The sequence below is a fragment of the Ptychodera flava genome, chromosome 7, assembly GCF_041260155.1.
Source record: "Ptychodera flava strain L36383 chromosome 7, AS_Pfla_20210202, whole genome shotgun sequence".
Taxonomy (NCBI): Eukaryota; Metazoa; Hemichordata; class Enteropneusta; family Ptychoderidae; genus Ptychodera; species Ptychodera flava.
This window is the reverse complement of record NC_091934.1, coordinates 2,357,480-2,379,695: the sequence shown is the minus strand read 5'-3', so window position 1 is coordinate 2,379,695 and position 22,216 is coordinate 2,357,480. Positions and strand designations below refer to the sequence as shown.

Here is a 22,216-nt window from a genome sequence, read left to right as displayed (position 1 = left end):
GTGTGTTTTGATTTTCTTGTATGTGTTTTAGTACTGCCTTCCCGCTCATGTTTCGAAATATTTGAGTGGGCGCTAAACAAAGAATTTGATTATTTTGGCCTTACTGTGATGTACTCATTCTTAGTCCTAGTACGTCCTATGCTATGGTGTGTGTTGAAATCTTACTGTACGGATCACACTGATAGGGAGACTGTGTACTGAATCAGATGGAAAAGGAGATGAAAATAACTGTGCAAGACTAGCAATTAACTCATCAAGGCTTTCATTACATTAAAAACAGCAGACAAAACATTTAACAAAAATCCGCTGTGTTTTAATAGAATTGCAATTCACTTGCAGTATATGACTGATATCTTAATTTGGACCTAGTTATATTTCTGAACAGATAGACATAAATAGGAGAGGGGCAACCATTAGTGCATGCATGTACTGGTACAGCAGAATCATTTCATGGTTATGCGAGGAAAAAATAGACATCAATGAGGTGATAATAGTCCCATTACATTTTAAGACAAAGGGTTTTGAATATACGAGTCAACAACATGCACTGCTTCAAAACTTCATTGACAGCTAGTAGCTATATAGTATATGCTGTCTCAGTGTTTTCTATTTCAGTCTGTATGTCTGTCATAGCTCTATGGAGCTAGGAGTCCCAGAATTGAAATGAGACCTGACTGTCCTAGATGAAACAGGGAGATGTTAGCTTTCCCACACAAAAAACATACATAATTTTCACAACAGCACAGAGAATATGAATAAAACAAGTGCATACAATTGCTACAAAAGGCATATAGTGGGATGGGAAACTTCTTTCCCATCAATATTATGGTTTCGTCATGACAGCATGGCGGTACCTTACCTCCATGGTACATTTCATTCGATACAAGTGCGTTTCCCCGCAATCATAATGGTCCCAGTTACGTCGAGCTACGCTTCTGGGACCGGTCCCAGTTCGCTTCTGGGACCGGTTTTTCTTTTTCTTAAACTGCAAATTTGTGGGTTACAGAGAAAATGCATCATGAAAACTGTGAACACATCTACAAAGATGCAAATGTTGAAGATTCTATTCATGAACGATGAATCTGTTGTTGACTGTGGTGACAATGAGGTCCTTCTGGGACCGGTCCTAGAGGCCAACTGGGACCAGTCCCAGTTCACTTCTGGGACCAGTCCCAGAAGCGAACTGGGACCGGTCCCAGAGTGCATTTTAAGCCAACTGGGAGTCCCAGTTGGCGGTCCCAGTTGGGGGTTTGAGCTACCCTTACATACCTCACGGTATTTTTAATCCAGTAATTGGTCTCCAGTACACTTGTAACAGTTACCCAAGGTCTATATGTTTTTGTTCTATGGGTTTGACTTTGTTTTCTATACTGGTACTTGTCTGTTGTCTATTTGTGCTGTACTTTTGTGTTTGTTATATTGAGTTTGTCATTATGGAACTTATGACTATGAATGGACATGCTTGGTACTATTGTTTTGATACAGTGAAAATTAGTGAGCAATAATTGAAACTGGTACAGTAAGAATTGAAGTTTTCAAAAATTCTACAAAGGCTTTAATTTCATGCCTCGATGTCCAGAATTTATTTTATGTTTTCACAGGATGAACATTTTCAATTAAATTGATCCCTGTAATGTGGAAAATGGGTGCCTTTCATTTGACATTTTCCCAGTATTGATATTTTCAAAAGCAAACTGTATAGGTCCACAGCGAATAATCTTTTACAAAGAACTCTTTGTTCTGTGTGGCGTTTTGTCATATTATACTAACGTTGCTTGTCAAATTAAAAGTAAAATTTTTAGACAAGAAGCTAGTGTTACATTTTTTCTAAAAAAACATTTAGCATTACTTGTTTCTAAAACTCACATCTCTTAGATCTATCTGAGCTGGCATATGTTTCAGCTCAGTTATAACATTTCTGATATTTGACCTCATGACCTTATATCACATGGTTGTTTCCTGGTTGGAATTATCAAATAACACATGTCTACATAGATTATTTTAAGATTGGGTTATTTTTAGGTTCACCCAGTTTTACTGTTACAATATGCTCTTTGTTTAGATAAGCATTTGTGATTCTAGTTACGCCAATTAAACATGATTTCAGACCGTACAAATTGTCTGCGTACCCATGACGGAAAGCAAAGAGAAGACTTCGAACAATCAGTTACAACTGACCCTGAAATGATTGTGGATTGGTGTCATGACCTTTGATATGTCATTTCCAGTTCAGAATCACAGCTTTGTTAACTTTGTCTTTTCGCTTGGATGTACGCTGTCAATGGTGTTATTTCAATATGAACAGACTTTCCGCTAAGATAACATTGAGGTCATATATTGACCTCTGCTACAGGTCAGCAGTTTGCACGGCTATAAACTAAGTCTATCAACTACTTTATTCATCCTACATCCATGCAAGTGTGATCCCAGTCAGTTTTTGGATACTGTACACTGGAGGCCAAAACGGTGTGGTATGTTGCCACAACACCTGTGTGTGTGTGTGTGTGTGTGTGTGTGTGTGTGTGTGTGTGTGTGTGTGTGTGTGTGTGTGTGTGTGTGTGTGTGTGTGTGTGTGTGTGTGTGTGTGTGTGTGTGTGTGTGTGTGTGTGTGTGTGTGTGTGGTGTGTGTGTGTGTGTGTGTGTGTGTGTGTGTGTGTGTGTGTGTGTGTGTTCATCACCTGTCTGTCCATGTTGTTCCATAGGTCAGCATGTCATGCAATGTGGAACATAAGCATTATTATGGACAGACCTAGCTCTGATTGGAGTTTGCTGGATGTTGCCTGGATGATTAACAATAATTTGCATAAGTAATAAATTTATGGGTTAGACTGTATTTCAAGAGTTTCTCTACCAAATTGATATGAAACTATACAGGTACAAACTGTCCCATGGTCTAACAATGTTAAAAGTTTGATGGCATGGCTTATATTAAAGCTCATTTGCATATTTGGTGAATTTCTGTAATTAAGCTGTACACATATCAATACTAAGAGCATCAATGTTAACTTGACCTCTTCCATATATTGATCATACTTTGTACAACATTGATGAATGATATGTGTTTACTTAAACATTCTAAGCATGATGAGAAACTTTGTTTGTGTAAACACAAATATGGACAAAAACCTTTTTGTTTTTTTCCATTATATGTTTCTAATGCATTCCTTTTGGCACCCAGTATCCACTGAAGTCTCATTTTGACTTAAACTTTGTATGTATCAGAAAACAGTAAAACTTTTATCCCAACACCAAAGAATATATCGTAACAAAAGTTTCTGAAAGTACATGGATGAAAATATCAATTTGCACAAAAGATAAGTGGAAGAATCAAAATATTGTAAATAGAAGAAAACACTGAAGTGATAAAGCTGACTATTGAAATACAGCAACTCATTCCAAACACACAAAACATCATAGTTAATTCAAAAAACGACATGGAGACAAAGGTTTGGCTGAAATTCAGGGGCAACGGCACATCCAGGTGTTGTTACCATCTCCAATAGCAATGGCCTCGAGGGTAGGGCAGCATGCTACCAGGATGCATGTACCGGTACTGCCACGGTGGGGGTGTCGTGGTGGCCTAGACAGTGGTACCAGGTCCCTCACAGGATCCCACTTCACATGCTACCGGGCACCCACTACAGGCCCATGACAGTAACCCCATAGAACTTTATTGTGTTTAAGCTATCAATATAGAAGAAAAATGTACAGTTCTCTTTATTGTGAGCTGCTATCCTGCAGCGAAATGCACAGTTTTTTGTGGAGAGTGGGTGGGAGTTTAGCGATGTGAACTTGAGTGTGGCAAAAGTTAAAATGGCCGATGTGTAGCATTGACCACACTGATATGTGCATGGGTAATGACACAAGCAGTTGAGAGTGATGCGTGGTGACCTACAAGGGTTAGGCTATGTTCTCTGTGTCCTTCCCAACGTTAACCATGATTATAAAAAAGCCATAATCACCCATTTATAAAGAAGTGTATTAATGATTTTGGTCAGAAATATTTTATTTTTTTCATTTTCCATATACAATGAAATTTGGTAAAGATTTTAATAAATCTGACTTACCATTGCATATTTTCTAATGATTGAATTTAATTTGTTTTACATATGGTACAGTACATCTTCAAATGAGTTTTTAAAGATAAAATGACTTTTTATTTTTTTTTTGCAGTATATCATCGATCAATGATGCGAATAACAAATATAGAGTACACTGATGAGCTTGCTAATGGACCTGGAAATGACTTATTTGACTCACTGGCTAGGAAAATTGAAGGACAGGTAAGAACAGCTTATGTAGGGTGTAGGGTGTGCGACCATCGGGTAGTTTCTATCTGTAGGGTCAGAGGTCACAAAAGTGATTTACTTTTACTTTTTGACAAGCGCCCTCTGTTGGTGGTAGTAGCTTAGTAGCTTGAAAGGGTAGTCCTGGTTGTGAGACTAGAGACTTCAAGTGAAATCACTTTAAGTAATCATCTGTATCTTACGAAACAATTGATGTAAATGCAAATCAAAAGATTTTACACCTAATATGTTATAAACTGCAATTTTTTGAACTAAATGTCATCAAGGATGCAATCACACAGAATATTTTCTAGCCATAAACTAGAAGGAAAGGGATAAAGTGTTGTTTTGCCGATATCAATCCCTGAAATATGAAATCAAGAATGTCAGTAACACTAAAGCTGTGACAATAAATTGAATTGCAATGTACCAAATTCAGTGCCAACATTCCACTGTACACATGCAATCATATTTTAAAAAACTTCGTCTCAGAATGTGAATGACCGAACAAAAATATTTTGATAATATAGTGTAAAATAAACTTCATAAAAACTGTGATAGTCAACAGTCATATTCAACAATGCTAGCTACATGAATTCAGCAATGATAATAGAATATTCCTTTCAGGTGCTGTTGTCTTTGCCAGCAAGTTGCCATCTACACTTCTCCTTGTAACAGTGGCATTGCTTCTATTCCAAATGAATTAATTGCCTTCTGTGATTGCTACTAAAACTCTTGATGAGGAAAAAGCTAATCATCGGTCCCCTGACATTGCTAATAATTCACTCTACCAAAGGGCATTTTAGGGAGGGTCACTGCCCATAAACTCCTTATGAGATGCAAAGACACTGATACTTAGCTATCATTTAATTGATTATTTGTTTTTTCTCAATTTCCAAGACACTTTGCTGAGCAAACTTATAATGTGAAACTGATTCAGTGATTGAGTAGTTCAGGGTACTTCTTACAAATGTCAACCTTTTTAAAGTCGACTTCTTGTAGTGGTTCAGGGATCTTTATTATATGTAGTGGTTCAGGGATCTTTATTACATGTAGTGGTTCAGGGATCTTTATTACATGTAGTGGTTCAGGGATCTTTATTACATGTAGTGGTTCAGGGATCTTTATTACATGTAGTGGTTCAGGGATCTTTATTACGTGTAGTGGTTCAGGGATCTTTATTACGTGTAGTGGTTCAGGGATCTTTATTACGTGTAGTGGTTTAGGGATCGTTATTACCTGTAGTGGTTTAGGGATCTTTATTACCTGTAGTGGTTCAGGGATCTTTATTACCTGTAGTGGTTCAGGGATCTTTATTACATGTAGTGGTTCAGGGATCTTTATTACGTGTAGTGGTTCAGGGATCTTTATTACGTGTAGTGGTTCAGGGATCTTTATTACGTGTAGTGGTTCAGGGATCTTTATTACGTGTAGTTGTTCAGGGATCTTTATTACGTGTAGTGGTTCAGGGATCTTTATTAGGTGTAGTGGTTCAGGGATCTTTATTACGTGTAGTGGTTCAGGGATCTCTATTACGTGTAGTTGTTCAGGGATCTTTATTACGTGTAGTGGTTCAGGGATCTTTATTACATGTAGTGGTTCAGGGATCTTTATTACGTGTAGTGGTTCAGGGATCTTTATTACGTGTAGTTGTTCAGGGATCTTTATTACGTGTAGTGGTTCAGGGATCTTTATTAGGTGTAGTGGTTCAGGGATCTTTATTACGTGTAGTGGTTCAGGGATCTCTATTACGTGTAGTGGTTCAGGGATCTTTATTACATGTAGTGGTTCAGGGATCTTTATTACATGTAGTGGTTCAAGGATCTTTATTACATGTAGTGGTTCAGGGATCTTTATTACATGTAGTGGTTCAGGGATCTTTATTACATGTAGTGGTTCAGGGATCTTTATTACATGTAGTGGTTTAAATATCTGTATGCTTGTAGTATTCAAGATTACCTACCTCAAGTGATTTAAACAGAGACTTTAGGGGCTGGTCAGTTTCTTTGGCCTGGGGTGGGGGGGGGGGTGCGAATTCATGGGGGGGGTCACCCTATTTAAAATGTTGAAATTGGGGGGGGGGGACAGCCACTTTTTGACGTTGGCAAAAAATAGTCCACTGGCCCCAAGGCCAAAGAAACTGACGAGTCACTTAGGCTGTCTCAATTCGACTGTGTGATATGTTTATGGTTAGAGTAATGTTGATGATGTAGATTGTTTAAAGTTGCATGGACAAAGATACACCATGTCACTGCATTTACCAGTATGACATTATGCTGAGAATTCCAATGAAAGTCTACGCTATTGCTTAAAATATCTTTATGCAAGTCGTGGTTTTAAATATCGGTATGAATATTGTCTGTTACATAGTACATGTATATGTGTGTAAAAAATATTCTGAGGTGTAATTTTAAATTTTGTTTGGATTCTTTAACAAGATTGATTTGCTGTTTACTGGCGTTCCTGGAAATCAAGAAGCTAGAGTGGTAGAATTCAAGTGAGTACTGCAACATTTCCCATTTTACTTTTACCATGGTTTATTGACACTAACCTGGGTGAACTGGTTACAGGGCGATGGGTGAACTTGTTAAATAGTCATGTTAATTTGTGTAAATGTCATGGTATTATACCGGGTGATGTGGACTGTAAAGTTATTGCTTGATAACATCTTGTCCATTGATTTTTATCAGCAAAATCTACCAATAAAATTATGCGGAAAACTAGTTGTTTCAGTTGATTTGAAATTCACTGGAAAGCGAAGATGTGCAAAATTTTGAAGTAGATTGTGCAACTGTAGAAAGGTTGTTATGCCATGTCAAGAAATGTCTTTTTTTAAATCAGTCACAAGTGCTTTGTTATTTTCATCAAAGGCACTAATTAGTCATGCAGTATTAACTTATCGTTCTTGGCCTGGTATATTTTGGAACAGTTGTATTGGAAATGCAGCAATACTTTATTTGCATAGTTTAATTTAAGGTATTTGGTCACCTGTTTTCAATAGCCAATCACAGATTTTACGAGGGTGGCCGCCTTTTAAAAAGGGTGCCTCCACACGATGAGCTGTGGCATACTTAGCAGCGTCGTCTGCATGTTCTTTGACGTATCAAATATGGAGGACCAACAGCTACAGGTGTTACGGGGTAGTACGCTAAGCCCCGCCACTTTACCATATATGGAATATGCAAATTAACAGTGACCGTGTACCTTTCAGTTTAGTAGATAACCATTGGTGATAACTATATTACGTGCTAACCACACTTTTTGTGTATATATAATTTTTTTCCATTTGGACTTTATGTATAGCATAATATAATTTTTTTCCATTTGGACTTTATGTATCGCATAATATAAAATAAATCCATTGGACAATCTTTTACACAGATTTCTATGCAATGTTAACTCAAAGTACAGATCAATTTGATATTTGACATATATCTTATCTGTCAGTGTCACATGATATCCTATCTTAATTATGTCTGACAGGGCCCAGGTGATGTAAAGTAGAATATGTCAGGTGTCAAAAGAATCAATAAGTACAATGTTTTTCAAATACTCCTTTTGAACATATACAAATTGTTTTCTAAATCCCCTTTTACAATTAATTTTTTATTAGACCAGGTTCAGTCATCGTGGTCTTTGATGTTGGCACAACTGACTTTTATGATTCAGACTTGATTGAAAATGTCGTAAGTTCAGCTATAACTGAAGGTGGAATTGGAGAGTATGAAGTAGACCCTGAGTTCTTTACCTTTTTTGTTGCTGGTCGTAAGTATACATATTGGTTTGAATATGTTAATGTTTTGAATATGTAGACTCTGTACCTTTTATCATTTCTACATATATATGAATTAGTGTTTTTGTTACAGTGCCAGATGTGTCAAAAGAGGCAGAATATGTAAGTTATGTAAGGGGAGTGTGTGTGACAAAACTATGTTACATGATGTTGGTTGGTTCTACCCTGTCAGTTATTCTATCTTGTTTTTATAACTCCCATTTCATATGTGTAGCCAGATCTGAATTACCTAAACTATTTTATCTTTGGTGAAGGATTCATACTGTTAAAATATATCAGCATATCATTTAACCCTTTGAGCGCCAAAGTCAATTTGTCGCCTATATCAAAATATACACCAGTCAATCTTTTTCTAATTTTTGCTAAAATTTTGATAAAAATCTGAAGCCAATAAAATTTGATGTTCATTTGATCCAAAATTGTCGAAAAAATTACTGGAAAATTCACAAATTTGGTAAAATGTTGCACACTATAGTTTTGATGGGAAAAATTGCAGCGCTCAAAGGGTTAATACTTGTAGGTAACATGATGTTAGCAGTCGGGTGTTTTTGTTCATTGGGAAATTTCTCCAGGGACTCCAAGTCTCTAGATTTACACCTTGTGCCATTGTTCATTCAAAGGAAAACATTGTGTTCCTGTATAATTTTGAAATGACACAGTTTGTGAACAGACATAGCTATTTGATATGCAAATGAAACTCATAAAAGTTGTGATAAAAACAGTTGGTAGATTTCCATTTTTGCCATTCTGTTGTTGTTGTCAGCTCCGCTGTCAGCGACGCGGAGCTTATCAAATAGGTTGATTTTCCGTCGTCGTCCGTCGTCGTCCGTCGTCGTCGTCCCCTCTGAAACCGCAAGTCCAATTGCTTTGAAATTTTATATGCAGTTCACTTGGGGTGACCTCACTTAAGTTTGTTCAAATCGTGGTGAAATTTGCATATTTGTATTTTTGGGGCATTTTTTGCTGTTTTTGGTAAAAAAATCTTCTTCTCTGAAACCGCCTGTCCGATTTCTTTGAAATTTGATATGCAGTTTACTTAGGGTGACCTCATTTAGATTTGTTCAAATTTTGGTGAAATTTGCATATTTGTATTTTTAAGGCAATTTTTGTCATTTTTGGTAAAAAAATCTTTAAAAATCTTCTTCTTCAAAACTACCTGTCAGATAGCTTTGATATTTGGTACATATGTCCTTAGGGATGATCTATTTCAGATTTCTTCAAATTGTGCAGAAATATGCAAATTTGCATTTTAAGGCAATTTTTGCCATTTTTGGTCAAACAATGTATTTCTCAAAAGGTGCTGGTCTGATAGTTTTGAAATTTGGTATACAGGTTTCTACAGATGAGCTAAGTAATATATATTGAAATTATGGTGAAATCTGTAATTTTGTATTTTTGGGGCAATTTTTGCCATTTTTGGTTAAAAAATGTGTATTTCCAAAACTTCTCATTTGATAGCTTTGAAATTTGGTATACAGGTTCCTACAGATGAACTAAATGATATTTATTGAAATTATGATGAAATCTGCAATTTTGCACTTTTGGGGCAATTTTTTTCGTTTTTGGTCAAAAAATGTGTATTTCCAAAACTGCTCATCTGATAGCTTTGCAATTTGGTATACAAGTTCCTACAGATCACTTTAATGATATTTATTGAAATTATGATGAAATCTGCAATTTTGTAATTTTGGGGCAATTTTTGCCATTTTTGGTCAAAAAATGTGTATTTCCAAAACTACTCATCTAATAGCTTTGAAATTTGGTATACAGGTTTCTATAGATTAACTAAATGATATTTATTGAAATGATGATGAAATCTGCAATTTTTATTTTGGGGGCAATTGTTGCCATTTTTGGTCAGAAAATTTTATTCTCAAAAAACTACTCATCAGATAGCTTTGGTTGACATGTTCTTAGGGATGATCCGATGTGATATATTCAAAGTATGATGAAATCTTCAATTGTGTATTTTTGCAGCTATTTTAGCCACTTTTCTCTGGCCACTGCATTGAGCTATCAAAGATTTCCACCTTTTTCATCAGCATATGTCAAAAATAGTTATTCTCTACATAAACACAGCGGAGCTATATCGGCCGCTAGGTCGCTTGTTTAAAATTGTATCCAGCCATTCTAAATTCACAACAGAAACGTTAGTGTGTTGTTTTGTTGCACAGTGTTGTCTCAGTCATCACTGCCAAACAAATAGAAGTAAAGAAATCATAATAAAAATAATAAAATAAGAAGAATAGGACTTATCGGTCTTGTTGGTTAGCCTTGATATTAATTGTTGATCATGATTAGATGTCATATCTAATGCTCATTGTGATGTCATATCTAATACTCATTGTGATGTCATATCTAATAATCATTGTGATGTCATATCTAATACTCATTGTGATGTCATATCTAATACTCATTGTGATGTCATATCTAATACTCATTGTGATGTCATATCTAATACTCATTGTGATGTCATATCTAATAATCATTGTGATGTCATATCTAATACTCATTGTGATGTCATATCTAATACTCATTGTGGTGTCATATCTAATAATCATTGTGATGTCATATCTAATACTCATTGTGGTGTCATATCTAATACTCATTGTGATGTCATATCTAATACTCATTGTGATGTCATATCTAATACTCATTGTGATGTCATATCTAATACTCATTGTGATGTCATATCTAATACTCATTGTGATGTCATATCTAATAATCATTGTGATGTCATATCTAATACTCACTGTGGTGTCATATCTAATAATCATTGTGATGTCATATCTAATACTCATTGTGATGTCATATCTAATACTCATTGTGGTGTCATATCTAATACTCATTGTGGTGTCATATCTAATACTCATTGTGATGCTGTACACTGTATAGAATAGCCAAGTATATTGAAAGTTGTTTGTTGTTTTTCCAAATGAACTGACTGAGATTGATTGATCGTTTTTCATGCCTTTTTTGTTTGTATGGTCATAATTAGTCTCATGACATGCCTAGTTTATCAAACATCTTGTGCTCTGGTGATCTGTTTGAAAGTTTGTCAATGACATCATGGAGGCAGCAAAACCATCGTTTGCCTGCAACTTTAAACTACTTCTTTCAATTGCCTGACACAATCGAATCAATTGGAAGACAAGTCATGTCCATTGTTAAATAATTAATTTTGAATTCATTCTCAGGACAACAAAGCACAAAGAAATCTTTTAAAATATTTTGAAAGGCAGCATATAACCATGGAGCTGACTTGTAAAATAAAAGCTGTGTATTTGAGTATTATGGCAGAGATTTATTTACAGCGATATTATTAACATTATTTTCTCATTTGCATATTAATAACTCTGTTATTAGGCTATTATCAAAAGTGAACACTGAATTGTATCAAAATTCTTAGAAACATTGGTTATACCTCATTTAAGTTATGTTTAAAGTGTGATGAGTCTGATGTAATTTTCTCATTTGCATATTTAATAAATTTATTATATAAGTATGTCATATATCAGCCAGTGCCTGGACATGCTCAGTAATCAATTGTTAGGCATGTACCTTAGGGAACAGATGCTTTCAGCAACTGAAACTGACTCATAAAAGTTGTTGGTTGTAGACACTACTTTAGATTTCTGTACAAAATGTAAGTGTAATGACATCACAGATCCTGATCCTCTTTCTACCTATTTGCAAGACATACAGATGCACTTCATATTGTTCTGTGATATGATAGTCATGGTCATATTGCAGTTATTTTATTTTCATTTTGTCTGTCTAGTGCCATTACTTATTCTAGGCGGATTTCAACAAAATTTGGGACAAGGGCTAAGTATCGGGGAGTACAGATGCATATCAATTTATCCATTGGTTGTTGTTAACCCTTCGAGTGCCAAAGTCAATTTTTGTCTCCTTTAGAAAATACCGGTATACTCCAGTTGATATTTTTCAGATTTTTGTCAAAATTTTGATAACAAACTTGAACCAATAAAATGTGATGTCCAATTGGTCCAAAATTATCAAAAAATTACAGAAAAAATAATAAAAATTGGACAAAATGTTGCACTAAAATTTTGGTGGGAAAAATTACAGCTCTCAAATGGTTAATGTGCATTTAGAGATATGATCCAGTGTGGCTGCCTGTAGGTCTGGCAGCCACTTTGTTCAGATATGCCAAGGCTAATTTCATTTAAACTTGGCACAAAAACAATAAAAGATACTCTGAGATATAGCTATGACTATATATACCTATGTTTACCAGTCACACATTCTGAGTATGGCATTATTTTGACTTCTGTCCAATAATATTTATAAGCAAATAACCTAAATTACTGGTGAGAACTGTGTCATTTTCAATTACTTGTTTGTTGAAGGATTAGTTTGATTTAAATAACCAAGCTGTTTGATTTCTCTAGGTCCACACATTAGGTGTTCAAGATATTTGAAATTAGGATAGTAGATATCTGAAGTGCCATTTTCACTGTACTGTCCAAATAGCCATATAGCAATTCACATTTTATAATGTCAGTGAGAAACGTTGCTAAGAAAGTTCAAATTACACAGCAAATGAGTTGTTAGTTAAGGAGTATTGACATTCTAAGCAGTCTGATCAAGTTTGAAGTTGGTGCAGACATTTGCACTTTTAGGAAATACAATTGTAGTGTTGAATAATGAAATCAGTGAAGCAAGAATGACGTATGAATAACATGCTAATCCAGACACTCAAACACAGTTTGTAAGTGAAGCTGTCTGACACTGTCCACAACTCTCACGCTCTGTGGTGTGTTCCCAGAAGCTGACAAAGATAATTTTACACTATCAGCAAAATTATGGGTCAATCTGTGATTTTCATTGCACTAATGATATCATTTCTAGGTAAGTGCTACTGCTATAGTTTACAGTTAGTGTTACAGGTCTAGTAAATATATAAGAACTCTGAAAGAGCTGACACCACTAGTAGGTACTGGATGTATAATGTTGCATTTTGTACAATATATGTAAAGATATGCTTGCTCCAGTCAATTGCTATAATTATCATTATGTTAACCTCTAGGTTGATGTACAAATGAGATATAAAGCTCAGATGTTTGTGCAGAAAGTGAATCAAAGAGTCAGACGAAAAAACTTCCATTCAATTGGAGGTTGGCTAGACTATATGCAGTAGTTGTTACATAATAAAATGCCTTTTGATTTGCAACATAAAATGGATAGAGTTTCTAAATGATGGGGGGGGGGGATTTCTTCTTCATTTAGCACACACCTTGTTGTAAAATTGTCAGGTTTCTTTCATTATAGAGCATTACATTAAACAAATTTAGAGACTTAAGGCAGTCCTTTGAATTTACTGATAATTTAAGTTTGGAGGTCAACATGTTTTAAAAATGACAAAGTCAATGTCTGTTTGCATTGTTTGTGTGATTTTTTGTTGAGAATTAAGGTATTTACTTAGATACTTGAATGATGCTAAAGGAAAGTTCAATAAAATATGCCATTTACAAAGTGAATGGTTTTCTCATACATACGAGAAATATACTAATTTAGGGTTTGATAGCACAAAAAACAGAATGCTATAATTTAAGGTATAGATAACACAAAAAACCAGAACACTATAATTAGAGGGCAAGGGTAGCACAAAAACTGCCAAAATTCAGGATATGACATCAAAGAAACATTTAACACTCACAAATTATGTAAGATCATGCATGGTTGATACCATTTTAATACATTTGGGTTAATCAAAACCAGCAAATATGCGCCTTAAAAGTTGAAGCATTGTCCTGGGGGGGCAGAGGTTGTCTATCATAGAGACCTACTTGCAATCATAGATCAAGCAGTAAAAGTTACACTGCCATTCACTCAGGCTGAAGGAAGAGACAACTGCACTGCTGTGAAATTTAGCCTCAGTGTTGTTATGGCCATTATATATTGAACGATGTTTCAGCATGTTATGGGTTCATGGATGGGGACCTTTACATTTCTGTAACAGCAGTGAGCTGTTGATGCCACATTCTTCTGCTGTTGACAAGATATATCAGTTCAGTTTTAGATGCCATTGCCTATGGTAGCTGAACTGGTTAGGCTTATAATGTTACTGCCTGGAAAAGTTACCTTTTATTTCCTGGTTGTTTTTTCAGTTGGACCAACTGAAGCACCAGTAGTGCCATGCAAAGATGACGAGTTCCAGTGCAACAATGGTGACTGTATATCTGAGGATTTCAAATGTAATGGAGTTGTAGACTGTTTTGATCAAACAGATGAATATAACTGTCCTATACCAACACCACCCACAGCAGCTTGTCGCAACAATCAGTTCATGTGTAAGAATGGTCAGTGTATTCCAAGTACCCAACGATGTGATCGCATCAGCCATTGTAACGATAAATCAGATGAAGATGGTTGCAGTAAGTATTCATGTCACCGTTTCCTGTTCTGTGTTTTCATTGTATAGATTATTTAATCTTATCCATATCCAAAGCAACCGTCTCTGCAGTGGCAACAGTTTTTTTTTTGTTTTTATTGTATTCCACCCAACAAGATTGAATGCAGTGTTTTCGAAATTTTTGGACTACTGCTTTTAAACTTAGAACACATATGATATTTTGACACAGAAGCATCTCGCATCAGAGATGGGGCATAGATGGCCTGATGTAGTATGGATAATGAATTCCATCTGACGTTTTATTGGCATTCCAACTACTTGTCTTCCTTCACTTTCAAACTGCCCCAGTAACCTTGAAAACAAGTCTGTTAGTCATAGCAGCTGTGTGATTCATCATATTTCTTATATGCTGTAAAGATTGTCACATGATGTAAATGCTTATTTCTGTGAAATGAAGTACCAAAAATGTCAAAATGGTGATTTTATTGTGAACATAAATGTTTACAGGGTAAAATACTGTAGCAGCTAGTGCCACACTGACAAAATAGTGGCATAAGTGAGACCAAATACACAGTAGCATTTATCAGACTGACATGTCAGTGACAGTAACTAGACTATCAGTACAGTGGCAGTAACTAGACTGACAGTGCAGTGACAGTAACTAGACTATCAGTACAGTGGCAATATCTAGACTTACAGTACAGTGACAGTAACTAGACTATCCGCACAGTGGCAGTAACTAGACTATTCGTACAGTGGCAGTAACTAGACTATCCGTACAGTGGCAGTAACTAGACTGACTGTACAGTGACATAAACTAGACTGACTGTACAGTGGCAGTAACTAGACTATTAGTACAGTGACAGTAACTAGACTATGAGTACAATGGCAGTAACTAGACTATCAGTACAGTGACAGTAACTATACTATCAGTACAGTGATAGTAACTAGACTATCAGTACAGTGGCAGTGACCAGACTGATGATAGTACAGTAGCAGTGGTAGTAACTAGACTAAAAGTAGTGACAGTAACAAGACTGACAGTGGCAGTAACTAGACTATCAGTACAGTGGCAGTAACTAGACTATCAGTACAGTGACAGTAACTAGACTATCAGTACAGTGGCAGTAACTAGACTATTAGTACAGGGACAGTAACTGGACTATCAGCACAGTGACAGTAACTAGACTATCAGTACAATGGCAGTAACAAGACTGATGATAGTACAGTAGCAGTGGCAGTAACTAAACTGAGAGTACTGACAGTAACAAGACTGACAGTGGCAGTAACTAGACTATCAGTACAGTGGCAGTAACTAGACTATCAGTACAGTGACAGTAACTAGATTATCAGTACAGTGGCAGTAACTAGACTATCAGCACAGTGACAGTAATTAGACTATCAGTACAGTGACAGTAACTAGACTATCAGTACAATGGCAGTAACCAGACTGATGATAGTACAGTAGCAGTGGCAGTAACTAGACTGAGAGTACTGACAGTAACAAGACTGACAGTGTCAGTAACTAGACTATCAGTACAGTTGCAGTAACTAGACTATCAGTACAGTGGCAGTAACTAGACTATCAGTACAGTGACAGTAACTAGATTATCAGTACAGTGGCAGTAACTATACTATCAGTACAGTGGCAGTAACTAGACTATCAGCACAGTGACAGTAACTAGACAATCAGTACAGTGACAGTAACTAGACTATCAGTACAATGGCAGTAACCAGACTTATGATAGTACAGTAGCAGTGGCAGTAACTAGACTGAGAGTACTGACAGTAACAAGACTGACAGTGTCAGTAACTAGACTATCACTACAGTGGCAGTAATTAGACTATCAGTACAGTGACAGGAACTAGACTATCCGTACAGTGACAGTAACTAGACTATCAGTACAGTGGCAGTAACTAGACTATCAGTACAGTGGCAGTAACTAGACTATCAGTACAGTGACAGTAACTAGACTATCAATACAGTGACAGTAACTAGACTATCAGTGCAGTGGCAGTAACTAGACTATCAGTACAGTGGCAATATCTAGACTTACAGTACAGTGACAGTAACTAGACTATCCGCACAGTGGCAGTAACTAGACTATTCGTACAGTGGCAGTAACTAGACTATCCGTACAGTGGCAGTAACTAGACTGACTGTACAGTGACATAAACTAGACTGACTGTACAGTGGCAGTAACTAGACTATTAGTACAGTGACAGTAACTAGACTATGAGTACAATGGCAGTAACTAGACTATCAGTACAGTGACAGTAACTATACTATCAGTACAGTGATAGTAACTAGACTATCAGTACAGTGGCAGTGACCAGACTGATGATAGTACAGTAGCAGTGGTAGTAACTAGACTAAAAGTAGTGACAGTAACAAGACTGACAGTGGCAGTAACTAGACTATCAGTACAGTGGCAGTAACTAGACTATCAGTACAGTGACAGTAACTAGACTATCAGTACAGTGGCAGTAACTAGACTATTAGTACAGGGACAGTAACTGGACTATCAGCACAGTGACAGAAACTAGACTATCAGTACAATGGCAGTAACAAGACTGATGATAGTACAGTAGCAGTGGCAGTAACTAAACTGAGAGTACTGACAGTAACAAGACTGACAGTGGCAGTAACTAGACTATCAGTACAGTGGCAGTAACTAGACTATCAGTACAGTGACAGTAACTAGATTATCAGTACAGTGGCAGTAACTAGACTATCAGCACAGTGACAGTAATTAGACTATCAGTACAGTGACAGTAACTAGACTATCAGTACAATGGCAGTAACCAGACTGATGATAGTACAGTAGCAGTGGCAGTAACTAGACTGAGAGTACTGACAGTAACAAGACTGACAGTGTCAGTAACTAGACTATCAGTACAGTTGCAGTAACTAGACTATCAGTACAGTGGCAGTAACTAGACTATCAGTACAGTGACAGTAACTAGATTATCAGTACAGTGGCAGTAACTATACTATCAGTACAGTGGCAGTAACTAGACTATCAGCACAGTGACAGTAACTAGACAATCAGTACAGTGACAGTAACTAGACTATCAGTACAATGGCAGTAACCAGACTTATGATAGTACAGTAGCAGTGGCAGTAACTAGACTGAGAGTACTGACAGTAACAAGACTGACAGTGTCAGTAACTAGACTATCAGTACAGTGGCAGTAATTAGACTATCAGTACAGTGACAGGAACTAGACTATCCGTACAGTGACAGTAACTAGACTATCAGTACAGTGGCAGTAACTAGACTATCAGTACAGTGGCAGTAACTAGACTATCAGTACAGTGACAGTAACTAGACTATCAATACAGTGACAGTAACTAGACTATCAGTACAGTGGCAGTAACTAGACTATCAGTACAGTGGCAGTAACTATACTATCAGTACAGTGGCAGTAACTATACTATCAGTACAGTGGCAGTAACTAGACTATCAGTACAATGACAGTGACAGTAACTAGACTATCAGTACAGTGGCAGTAAGAAGACTATCAGTACAGTGACAGTAACAGGTGCCGCCAACTAAGCTGTTCGTGCAAAAAGGTGTTCGTGCGACGTTTTTCAGCGGGCGGGCAAATTTCAAAACTAATCAGTGGGCGGGGAGAAAAAATCTATATTTACTGTGGGCGGGGAAGAATTTTCACTATTTTCAGTGGGCGGGGAGAAAATTTTTACAGTGGGCACCGGAAGATACGTAGAGGGAGGGGAAAGCGGCGTGGTTGATAGAACTTGAGGGGAGATTTAGCACCAAACTTAGAGGGGAGCAATGTTCCAAGCTATACTGCCAGCTGCTCCAACGGTTTGCGTTGATCTGGGTTGCCTTGTAGACATCTGGTTGGCAATGGGAAATTTCAGTACTGGGGAGAGGGCAGAGGGGAGCCTAAAATGTTGTGGGGAGTGGGGAGCGGGCAGACTATAGATACTGGAGGGCAGCGGGCATCAAAATTCAGTGGGAGGGCATATTTTCCGTGTATGCCAGTGGGAGGGCAGTTACGAACAGCTCTACTTTCCCCTCCAAATTTTGGGTAAAGGTCAAAAATACGAAAAATCGGTATATCAGCCTTCAAAACATGTTTTGTGATGATTTTGCGAAATTCATGAAATTTACCAGTTGGCGGCACCTGCAGTAACTAGACTGACAGCACAAGTTGTATCTGTTATGTATCAATGAGACACTGTCATAGTCAGGATTCTGTAAAGACTTTATTGTGTCTGTGGTATATGACTTAACAGCATGTACAGTATTACTATGTATACCTTGAAATGGTGTACAGACGGTTTCCAAGTTTTCTAGTCTTTTAGATTTAGAAAGAAAATTGAAATTAATTTGTTAATTTACACTTTAATTTTTGTACAACTTTAAAAGTCAGTGGGCCATAATATCAAGTGAAATTAATTGAAATAAGTGTTTTAATTTGAATTTAATGTACACTGTAAGTATCGTAATACGTCCACTGGAGTTTTTACAATCTATTAGTAATAAATACTGAGGATGTAGTTTAATACTCCGTTTCACTTCAATGATACTACTGAATTGAATGTAGTTCAGCAGTGTTATGTTGTGTTGAGTTTTGTTGTGTTGCGTTGTGTTGCATTGCATTGCCTTGTGTTGTGGTGTGTTGTGTTGTGTTGTGTTGTGCTGTGTTGTCTTGTCTTGTCTTGTTTTGCAGTGTTCTCCCTGAATAAGGTAACAGGGGCGTGGCGCCCTCTTGTAAATTCCGAGCGCCCCCTTGCCAGAAATGAAAAAGATTTATTTTTTTGAAAAATAAAACAATAAAATGTACGGGGAAAAAAGTTGACAGTGATTTACAAGCAAAATGCGAGCGTGAGCGTCGATCCTGCAGACTGCAAACGTAATTCTCATCGATCTTGCAAATCTCGCGAGTTTGTGATGTCATCCGAGATCATAAGCCCATGTGCAACTCATCGAAGGCAGCCATATTTGCATGGCTCAGTCCGTAACGTTACGTTAGCCACGGTCCCTCCATAGGGACCGTGCATTAGGTAACCGACTTAGCTGAGTAAACATGGCAAGGAGCTTGAGGGTAACCAAGGACAGCAGAGTACACTGAAGTTTTATAGGAGGTTAGAATTTCGTTTGTGTATTCCTTCCAAAAGCAAAACAACCTAATTTTAGGCTCGGTCGGACTTGTATCAGGATGAGAACACGTGAGTGTTATGGTGATAATTTTGCCATCGATGAATAAATGTATGTCTCTAGACTCGCTATGTTTTCGTTTGTAATAAAAGTTATGGAACACTGTTTCAGATCTCTTTTCCTTTGAGTTTTTTGTACGAAAAAAAATCTGAAAAAATGCTCCCCAAACCTGAGTGTTATGGTGATAATTTTGACATCGATGAATAAATGTATGTCTCTCGCTACGTTTTCGTTTTCAAAAAATGAAATCTTCATAATTGAAATCAGTGAACTGTAATAAAAGTTATGGTACACTGTCTCAGATCTCCTTTCCTTTGAGTTTTTTATACGAAAAAAATCTGAAAAAAATACTCCCCAAGTGCCACCAAATAACACCATTTTAATCGCTGTTTTTCAAAAGCTCCAACGGCAGGAGGGGGGACCCCCCCCTCCTGACCTCCCCCCCCCCCCCCCCCGCGCCCGCGTCAGCGGTCGCTTGTGGTGCTTCGCACCACGTCTTCGCCCTCTTCTCAAAAAATCCTGGGGAGAACACTGTTTTGTGTTGTCTTGTGTTGTGTTGTGTTGTATTGTGTTGTGTTTTGTTGTATTATATTGTATTTTGTTGTTTAGCAATGTGTAATAGGAAAATCAAGCCTAACCAGGTAGGATTTAAACAGTACAAACCAATGTTTATGTCATGTGACCTATATATTTCCATATTTTATGCAATAGGTGCAGAAATGAATGCTAGACCTCTTTAAGATGCTTTTCTGTTTTACCATAGCTGCTTAGATTTCAATTTTGTGAAGTTATCGTCAAAAGAAAACACAAAACAGTGAAAGATTATAAAGCTAATTCAACACTTTGTAAAACCAAACATAGGTTGTGCTATAGTTTTGATCATTAGGACTTTACTCAAGATTGAAAGTTACCATCCACCAATCCAGGTTCCCGCATTGTTTGGAATGCTCATTAACACTTTGTCAATGTTTTGTTCTCCACATTGAAATTTATATCAACTAAATAAATTTCCTGTGAGATAAAGCTGATAATGAAGTGGTACTGAGAAGACTTACCAGGTGAATTCATGTTGCAAATTCAACCAGGTTAATTAGTGTAGCTGACATGAATTTGTTTAATAGGTAATAATAAGCATTGTAGTGAAGCATAGCTTACTGACAAACTAGCACCGGATGATAAGAGATATACAGTTAACATTGTTAGTATTTTAATAATAAACCTGTATCGTATAGTATATTAATTTTATTAGTTGCACTTCTGGTATTCAGATACTGAGTAGTAGTAGCAAGTAGAGCAGTGTTTGATTAAGAAAAATTTTTCTTTAAATTAAATTTAACTTTCCATTCGTAAAATGTGGGTAATCATGTGATACTCCTGTTCTATAGTAAGGAGTTATTGATGTGTAAGATGTTTCTGTAGTCTAGGCTATAATTGTAATGTTTTTCTAATGTAAAACATTTAGAATTCATTTCCTATAGTTTCTCTGAGTCGTCAATGCATACTGATAAGCAGTGCAACATGACAGTGGAACAGGAATTCTCAACTTACTTCGTTTTTCCTTGGTTCCAAGTTATCAATACTCATAGAGATGTGGCCAAACACTTTCCCCCTGACAGACAATGACTGATGACAGGCTTTTCCTTGGACAGAAATCAAACATGATAGATACATATTCAGAAACTAACACGCTATTGACTAGTATAATATTATTTGTATTGTCTCATCGTAGTGTGTCCATATGATGCTACTCTAGATATCATCTTGACATTATCATTTCATTTTACACATAGTTATTCAAATCTTTTTTCTAGCTTTTCCCCTTATAAGTACAATTAAATTATATATCTTTCCATTTAATATCACTATTCTATTTTCCCTGATGTTGTCCTTTCTGTAGAATAGTCAATATTCTTCTATCTCTGATTGTGTGTGCATTCATACTTGTACATAATAGTGCATTATAGTTTCTTTACCCCTTGTCATATGGGCTAACCAACCCACAAAATTGTAGATTGGTCCAGCATGTACCAATGTCAAGGGTTTTAATCTTAATCCATTAAGCTCTCACTTCTTTGTATCTCTGCTTTCCATCTTTTTTGCACTCATTTAGTTGAAACCATTGTTCCTCCGAGCGTCAGCTCGATTAGTACTAAGACTACAAGTGACAGCATCACAGTGTATTGGACACGACCAGATACCAACATTGTCATTAGAGGATACAATGTTGGTTACGGTGAGGGCTTACCAGATGTCTATCAAGTTACTCTCAACAACAGACAATTTGAATACACTATAGAAAACTTACAGCCCTCTGCTGAATATGTGATCACTTTGAGAGTTTTCAACATTATTGGGAAGAGCATTCCCTTCTATAAGGTAGTCAATACAGACTCTTTGCCAAGTAAGTGTTAGTTACATTGTGTCTAAATACTATAAATAGCATCAAGAAGTGATTGTTACATTGTGTCTAAATACTATAAATAGCATCAAGAAATAATTTGTTACATTGTGTCTAAATACTATAAATAGCATCGAGAAATGATTGTTACATTGTATCTAAATACTA

The 22,216-nt window shown here is 36.6% G+C and overlaps 1 protein-coding gene across 3 annotated transcripts in view; it reads left to right on the top strand.

The window, feature by feature from the left end:
* The window catches only part of LOC139136557 (basement membrane-specific heparan sulfate proteoglycan core protein-like), a 176,993-nt gene that overhangs the window by 37,932 nt on the left and 116,845 nt on the right, over positions 1–22,216 (top strand). The window contains exons 3-7 of one of the 3 annotated variants that reach the window (XM_070704289.1): positions 4,174–4,283; positions 6,725–6,783; positions 7,900–8,051; positions 14,214–14,480; positions 21,761–22,051. In XM_070704289.1, the coding sequence (XP_070560390.1) occupies positions 4,174–4,283; positions 6,725–6,783; positions 7,900–8,051; positions 14,214–14,480; positions 21,761–22,051 (879 nt within the window). Of the gene's footprint in view, positions 1–4,173; positions 4,284–6,724; positions 6,784–7,899; positions 8,052–12,814; positions 12,955–14,213; positions 14,481–21,760; positions 22,052–22,216 lie in introns of those variants that run through there. The other 2 variants (XM_070704290.1, XM_070704292.1) reach the window with 2 other exon arrangements.